General features: G+C 28.1%; 1 protein-coding gene across 1 annotated transcript; it reads right to left on the bottom strand.

Annotated features, from left to right (window-relative positions):
• Window positions 1-506: 506 nt before the first annotated feature.
• On the bottom strand, window positions 507-1,495 carry LOC107930780 (dehydration-responsive element-binding protein 3). Its single transcript, XM_041117064.1, has one exon. The coding sequence runs from the start codon at window positions 1,277-1,279 to the stop codon at window positions 545-547; it is 735 nt and encodes a 244-aa protein (XP_040972998.1). The 5' UTR covers window positions 1,280-1,495; the 3' UTR covers window positions 507-544.
• Between the last annotated feature and the right edge of the window lie 7,310 nt (window positions 1,496-8,805).

Genomic DNA, 8,805 nt, shown 5'->3' with positions numbered 1-8,805 from the left:
TAAATATACTTATAATAAAACAAAACATATCATCTTGGTCTAATTCTAGTCTTAGTCCCCATACTTTCTATTCTTTTGTATTGATAATTAAAGTACAATCAAATGACATTATTGAAAGAATTTCGTTAATTGATTAAAAAATAGACTTTGAAAATAGTGTTGAAAAAATTTGCAACTTATTTTAAATCCAATTTAAATTTCAAATATAAAGAGTAGAGGGACTCAAAAGGATAATTGAACCTATAATCTTTGACCTTGGATAAAAAAGATAATTGTTCTTCTTCTAGAAAGAAAATGAAAAACTTTGACCAATCAAAGCAAAACAAGTGAATGCAAAAGCTCTCTGCCACTATTCTCAAATACTAAATTTTTTTTTAAAAAAAAATTAGAAAAGAAAAAATAAAAACTATAAGCACAAGTGAGTACAATGCAAGCATCTTGATAAACAAGCAAAGTATTATTTTTTTGCCCTTTCATAGGGAGGAAAAAAAATTGAAGGAGGGCAATTTAGTCAAACAAAACTTGATTTATTATTAATTATGCATTAATGATCCCATAGTAAAGGACTAAACCCATTTGTAATGAGACTATCTTGTATTTGCATTGAAGTTTCATCCCCAAAGTACCCATAATTTTCTTCATAATACCAAGGGATACCACAAGGATTAAAAAGCCACCCATCGAAGCGGTCCACGTACACGAACTCGTTCCCTGACTCAGCCGACTCATAGCTCGTCCCCAAACTCGGCAGCTCCACTATCTCACTCAGCTCTTCCGGTGTCGATGACATATCATCCACATTCGACGATGACGACGTTGAATCCGAAGATGACGTGGCATCGTCGACGCTGTTGTTTTTGTTACTCAAGAACTCCATTGCGGCAGCTTTAGCGGCGGCTGCTTGTACATCACGCGGCGAGTTAGAAGCCGGACGAGGCAACGACTCAGCGAGTTCAGGGAAGTTAAGGATCGCCGAGTTACCTTTGATACTCAAAGCCGCCACGTCATGTGCTCGTGCTGCCATTTCGGGTGTGGAGAAAGTACCTAGCCAGATCCGGTTCTTTTTTCGGGGCTCTCGGATTTCGGATACCCATTTACCCCAAGCCCTCATTCGGACCCCACGGTAAACCGGATGCTTACTATTATCTCTCGGACGCTTTTCCCTTTTCGGGTCGGGTATTAACTCAGTACCCAATCTTTTTCCATATGGTGACGATGAAGGAGACGAGTTGTTACTAACCGTGCTAGACTCAGTTTCCGAGTTCAGTGAGTCACCCATTGTAACTGAAACAAAAAAGAAGCTACTCGATATAATGCTATCTATATATATATGTAAAGTAAGAAACTTTATATAAATTTAAGCAATAAAGGTAAGGTTTTTTGGATGAAGGGTTTTGGGTTATATTTGTTGTTTGTTTCTCGAGAAAAGAAAACACAGAGTGAAAAGCGAGGTTTGATTATGAGAAGAGAAAGGGGAGAGAGAGGCTATTATAGTAAGGGAATCGAGGGGAAAACGTGGTCTATTTAAGTGATGGCCGCAATGAGACGCGCACTTATAAAGGTTTAATTCTGCCTTGCTTCCTATGCTCTTTTAGACTTTTACAATTTCATCCCTATTCTTTTAAATCACTATAAATTAAGTTTTTTTTATATTTAAGTACAAGCTTTATACTCTTTTGGATTTTTTTTATTTAATTGCAAGCAAGTTAAGTGTATAAAAGTGTCACATTTATTTATATATATTTTTATTACATCTTATAAAATACTTGTAGCATCCGCTTATAGAATATAAAAAACTTCACATACAGGACATGTGATAATTTTTCAAAATTAAAAGATATAGGGTAGTGTTATAACTCGTTTGGGGTTATTTATTTATTTATTTTAAATTATTTTTAATAAATTTATGTTAAATATGAATGTGTGATTGAGGCTTTGAAATCCCCATATTTAAGTATCGTTTTGTTTAAATCATATGTGAGTTCTTTACATTTTTTTTTTGTTTGAGCTTCATTGTAGGTGGGCTTTGTTTAAATTTATCCTGACTTCGATCTAGATATATTTTGATTATCAATTTAATTATAATTTGTAATGATAATTTTGATTATATTGATTGGAACTTACGATCTGCGATTGTATTTGTAATTGTATCATAACATCTAAAAAAAACCCGAAATTTTGCTTTAAAAATAAAAATCAAACTGATATCGTATATTCAAATTGAACAAAAATCTTATCAATTGAATTTTAATTTTTTAAATCAAAATTAAAAGTAAAAGAGATCAAATTTTAAAATTTTAAAAAGTATAGGGTAGAGAAAAATTAAACCCACATATAACACCGACCTGAATGGCTTTGTTTTTTTAACTTCATCAGTATCATTATCGGCAAGCAGCAGCAACCATTAAATGACGAAGCTATCACATTTACCTATATAATTATTATTATTATTAACACAAATTACTAAAATTAATATATTATAAAATCAAGGAAGTACCTAGAAAGTTTAGGGGTGTCAAAGGGTCTAATGAAGGGTCCTCCTAGGGTGGGAGGTGGGGTTTTTGTTTCACAGCTGGCAGCGCCGCCGTCCTGTGGAAGCTGCGCCGTGGTTGCTAGTTATACTTATATAGTATATAGAATGGGTCATTTAGCATTATTTTAGTTATTGCTTTTAGAATTTAGAACTGTTTTTAGTCAGCTAGGCTACGCCAGGCTAGGCCAAGCCAAGCCTTCCCTTTTTGTTTTTACTTTTTCATTTTCTAAAATGTACAATTTTAAGATAGACTTGTTTACGGATAGAATAATTTGTTCACTTTAGATATATAATATTTTGTTAATTTATGAATAATGAAATGGACCGTTAGCCAGGTCGAATTCAGGCATGGGTTTGGAAATTTTTTTGGAATCGCACCCCGATCATGATCCAATTTATGGATAGATTTTAGTTAAATCGAGTAAAATTTGGGTAAGTTAATTTTTATATTGAACCGATACAATTCAACTTAAATTTAATTTGAATAAGGAATAAAGTTATTTAAATTTAAGGGTAAATTAAAAATTTTAACATTCCGGTGACTTAAATAAAAAACTTTGAATAGTTTAGTGATTGTTTTGAAACTTTTTGAAATTAAGTGATCAAAACATAAACTTACAAATAATTTAGTGACTTTGTGTAATTTACCCTACATTTAATTATAAAAACATTTTATAATATATAAACAATGAGGGGTAATCGCATTCGGTTGTCTAAATTCGAACTTGACGCCCTTGAAACCTAATCATAATAGTATTCTTTTATTAAAAGTACAAAGTATAATAAATTGAAAATCAAAACATCTTCTAGTAATATTTACTCATTATAAGATTTAAACTCTAAATTTAAATACTCAAAATCCCGAAACTTTAATAAATCTAAACCTTAAACCCTAATAATAAACTATTAAAATAGTTAGAGAAAGAAAAAATGTACCATAAATTTAAATTCCACTAACCAATATAAGAGATAGAATCTAAAAGAACCTTAATTTTGGTTGTTGTAAATGTTATACTAATAAAAACTCAAATTTTTCTTATATATTTTTTATTTTATTTTCACCTAATATGTACCGTCCAATGTGTATGGTACAATAATGTTACAATTCTTGTTCCTCACCAACCCTAAACTAAATGACTAATTTACCCCACATCTAACTTTCTAGCTTTTTCTCCCTTTTTTTTCTTTGCTATGCCACGTTCTTTTCTCATGTACCTTATGCTACTATGTTTCATTTTCAGAAAAGAAAAAAAAACCCGGTAAATTGAGAATAAAAAAGATAATTATAATTCAAGTATTTACTTTTAAAATTTTGCACCTTAAATCAGGGTATTTATTTGATTATTGTGATAGAATAGGTTACCGAGAAATGAAGAGCAGACAAAGAGGCATATGTCTAACGAAAGTCATTGCACAGTCTTTTCTTTTCTATGCCATTCAACGAATGGTTGGTTTGGAATTTATGTGATGTAGGGCATTTGAGTAGAGAACATGTTGATTGGCAAACTTTGTTTCCATTTTTATGTTGGTTATTGTGGAAGAATCACGATTGTTATCTCTGATGGCAATATTAGTGTGCAAGATGTGTTGGATACATGGTTGTCATGGAAATGGGATTATGATACATCTGGGTCATTGGTGTTACAGTCGAGTCTTATGGTGACAACGCCTCACTGGTCCCCACCAGAGAGTGGATGGTTCAAACTTAACACTAATGGGGCAATGTCCTTGACTAATCAGCAGGTAGCAATCGGGAGTGCTTTCAGAGATTCATACGTGAATTAGGAATGTGGTTTTTCTATGGGAATGGGCAAGGATAATATTTTCAAGGTGGAAGCGAGAGCTGGTGATAAAGGGTTTGTGTGTTGCATGGGGGACAGGATTGCAATAGGTTGAGGTCGAATGTGATATAATACACTTCTAGTGGAATCATTGTTGGCTGGTGAATCTGTCAATAGCAAAATGGTGAAACTACGTTTAATTCATGGTATCCTTAATCGTAAATGGAAGGTGCGCATTCGCTATGTTCCTACATCCCACAATATTGTTGTTGATCATATAGCAAGGCTTGCAATATCTAGTCTCCAAATTTAGTCGTTTTTTAAGAACCTCCAATTCCATTCCAAGGACTTCTATTAGTTAATAAAAGGAGCTTTCATGATTCATAAGAGGTGTGTGTGTTTTTTTTTTGTAATTGCTTTATGCTATTCATTTTTACCAAAAAAAATTGGATCTTAAATATAAAAGAATGTCTTCATAAAATAATTTTAAAAATTAATTTAACTCTTGTTAAAAAGATTGTACTCAATTGGAGTCTTAACTAAAAGTTAGCGATCAATTAAGCCTTTAAAATTATCTTTGATTAAATGATGACTTTTTTTTAACATTTAAATAAAAAATTTAAAATTCTAAAAAAAAAAAGCTAAGAGTAAAGATAATAAAAATTATAAAAATTTAAGTTCAGAAATTATAAAATAAATCCAAAAAATGAAAGGGTTTAGTTAAAAAAAATAATACCCATTTCTTAAACTAGTCAAACCTTAGGCAAGTTCTTTTTAACTTGGGCCGTCCTGAATTTACAAAAAAAATTGTTACTATTTTATTATTATATTATTTTTGAAACGGTTAATTATTTATTAATTATTGTTTGTTTTATTAGGAGGTGAGGAACCCAAAAAAATTCCGTGGTCTTTCATAGTTTTCAACCAACAGCTGAAGACCCTGAAAGCTAAAAATTGAAACTCCATCAAAATGGTCCAAATTCCAAACATCGGATATTGTAAATCGATGAAACTATCCTAATTGGGTATTTATTTTTATAATTCCCTTTTCTTAAAAAGGAGTAAATTAAAAGAATATTTTTGATACACCAAAGTGAATAAATCTATGTTACTCTTTTTTCATTATTTTCGGAAAAGCAAACGAAAGAAAAACATTTAGAACAAACTTTAGCCATTTCTACATTTGATTTATTTATGAGCCATGGGTCTCATGTTAATATACTTGCATGTGCTCAATATTCCCACAATTATTATGTAGAGCTGTTTTTCTTTTCTTTTCTTTTCGTAAATTTAATTTTAAAAAAGTAAAATTTATATTTTTTAAACTTTTAAAATAATTAAACCGTCGAATTTAATCTATTCAATTTTTAACCAAATTAAAATAAAAATAATAATAATAATAATAAAGAATATAGTCTCTCTCACATGTAACCATGGTCACATTTTTTAATTTAATAAATTCCAACTACATAAGAGAATCTTTAAAATCAAAATATGTTGATTAAGTCTTAGATCAATGGCACAGTCATTGTTGCCAATTTAGAAGGATGTGAGTTTGAATGTGCTGAAGCTTATTATCCTCCTATTTATGGATTAGAAAGAGCTATTGACAGTTCTAGACATTACTTTAAAAATAGCAGATATTATCAGAAACTATAATAAAATTGTTAAAAAAATCAAAATATATTTTTTTGTATTCCTATATAGGTATTAATTTAAATATACATATTAAAATATGTAATAATTATTTAAAATTTTCAAAAATATTTAAAAAATAAAATCTAAAAGTACAATGATATGATTCTTAAAAAAAAGTTACAAATTCAAAATTAAATCAATAAAAAATAATAGCACTAAGATGATCAACAAATAAACCTAAAATTAATAATTTACTTAATGTATTTCTTATAACAATATCAAATCTTTCAGGATCAATAAATAATTGGGTGTAACTTTAAAGCATATTACATTTTTAAGGGAAGAATACAGACTCAAATATTAAAAACCCTATTATTAGGAGGGACAACTACAACCCCGAACATGGACCGTTAAGAATAATCCCTCCTTTTTATATCTTTTTTAATTCTATTCCATTTTTAATTTTAAGATAAAATTTTCTTATTTTAAATTTTAAATAGAAATGATTATGTACAATTTTTAATTTTAAGATAAATTTTTTAGCAAAAAATTTTTAATTTTAAATTTAAGATTTAAGATAAATAAATTTTAATGTAATTTGAGATTAATTAAATTTTTATATTTTTAATTTAAAAAATTACTAAATATTTAAAGGTTAAGTAAGTAGTAAATATTTTCCAACTTGAATATATATATATATGATGTAAATTACAGTCACTTTTATTTAAAAAAAATTCATGTGAAAAGCAAGAAATATTGGAATGCTCATGCAAATAGAAATTAATAATTCAACAACCAATAAATGAAAATAAAAGCCCCAAAATCCTTTATTTTTTTCAAAGACACTTTCCTTTGTTAGGGAAAGTTTGGTTTCCAAATATTTCGAAACAAAATGTATGGTGTTAATTTTATGAAGAATAAATATGGTGTATTGGATCCTTTTCTTAAAAATGCAATCAATATATATATATATATATTAGTGAATTTTTTAATACTATGTTTAGGGTAGCATTTTGAAATGAATGTGATAGGTTAGTTTCATAGCATTTATTGGGTCAGCCACATTATTTTCTTCTTTCTTTCCGCCCATGATTTATATTCACAATTCAACTACTTTTTATTTAATTCAAGTTAAAATATGCTCTAATTTTTTTTAGGTACACTTAGAATTAAGTCTTTTTAATTTTATTTTTAAGAATTTAGTCTGGATTAACACTAATTTATAGATGAAAACTTCTGTTCCCGAATTTAATTTTTAAATAGTTGAATCATTTCAAAATAGAACTAAGAAAGCAAATCTCATTTTTCATAAGTAAAACGAACATCCTAAGGTGGAAAAGTCCTGGCTACCTTTATTTGGTCTTTAATTTTGATTTTTAAGGACAATAATGCACCACTAAAGTCCTTTTTCATTTTTCTAATATACCCTACTTTGTATTTTAAAAGTTTGAAAGATATTTCGGTGTTGTCTATTTTCGTTTTACAATTCATGTTTGAAGTTTATGAAATGATAATAAGTATATTTGATAGTAAGTAAATTTTGACCAAAAATGCTAGAGGTAACCCCTCTAAACTCATTAAATTGGAGAAAAAATGAGTTTAAACGTGCTTTAATTCAAGTCCTCCTTGTTATTACAATAACATCAATACCAATTAGATAAAAACTCAATAAATTGAATTAAATTTTTTAAATAAAAAAATATTTTTTAACGTATAAAGATTAAACTACTACATTAGCCAATGAAATATTTTAGTTAAAACTAATTCTGACATGACCTATATGCCACATGTTTTAATTTGTTCTTATCAAAATAAAATAATGGTTTTTATGTTAATGATACTATTAATTGTTTTCTAAGTCTCATTATGCTGAAACAAATATTAATATAATAGTTGTTAAAGAATGTGGTAAGTTTATGTTGTTTTTAAAAATTTAAAATTTAGTGTCTGTGCTTTTATTTTTGAAAATTTAATCTCTCTAATTTTCATATTTTAAAATTTAAGTGTGACATTTTGAAATAATAATAAAAAATTCACTTGGTAGCCATACAATTAAAAAAATGATATTGTAATAAATTTGAATTTAACAAAAAATAATAGGTATTAACAATTGAATCTAAATTTTAAAATTTGAAAAAGATAGGAACTAAATTCCTAAAAATAAAAGTAGAGAAACTAAATTTTAAATTTCTGAAAAGTACGGTGACTTATGTCAAATTTTAACCTATAAAATTTATTACCATATATTTTATATCTACATAGGATAAACTACCAAAAAAGTCACTTTTGTTTCCATCAGGTTACTTTCTAGTCACTTATGTTTGAAATGTTATGTTTTAGTCTCTTATGTTTGAAACGTTACGTTTTAGTCACTTACGTTATCGTGTTGTAACATTTTAGACACTGAGCGTTAATTGTCGTTAATAGTGTAACGATAAGCTAATGTGACACGTTAAATCATCATTTAAAACAAAAATTTTAGGTTAAAATATACAATTAGTCCCTAATTTTTTTTTCATTTTAAGCAATATTAGTGTGCAGGATGTTGTATAATTGCTCAAAATGAAAAATTATGGGACCAATTGTATAATTTAACCTAAAATTATTGTTTGAAATAACAATTTAACGTGCCACGTCAGCTTATCATTTCGCCGTTAACGATAATTAACGGCTCAATGTCTAAAATGTTATACAACACGTTAACGTAAGTGATTAAAACGTAACATTTTAAACATAATGACTAAAATGTAACTTAAGGGAAATAAAAGTGACTATTTTGATAATTTACCATCTATATAATATATGAAAAGAGAAAATGAGTTATTCCTAAACTCTATCTCAACTCAACTTGAC

Source organism: Gossypium hirsutum, chromosome A07, assembly GCF_007990345.1.
Source record: "Gossypium hirsutum isolate 1008001.06 chromosome A07, Gossypium_hirsutum_v2.1, whole genome shotgun sequence".
Lineage (NCBI taxonomy): Eukaryota > Viridiplantae > Streptophyta > Magnoliopsida > Malvales > Malvaceae > Gossypium > Gossypium hirsutum.
The sequence above is the reverse complement of the archived record's forward strand: the minus strand, read 5'-3'. Positions and strand labels throughout refer to the sequence as shown.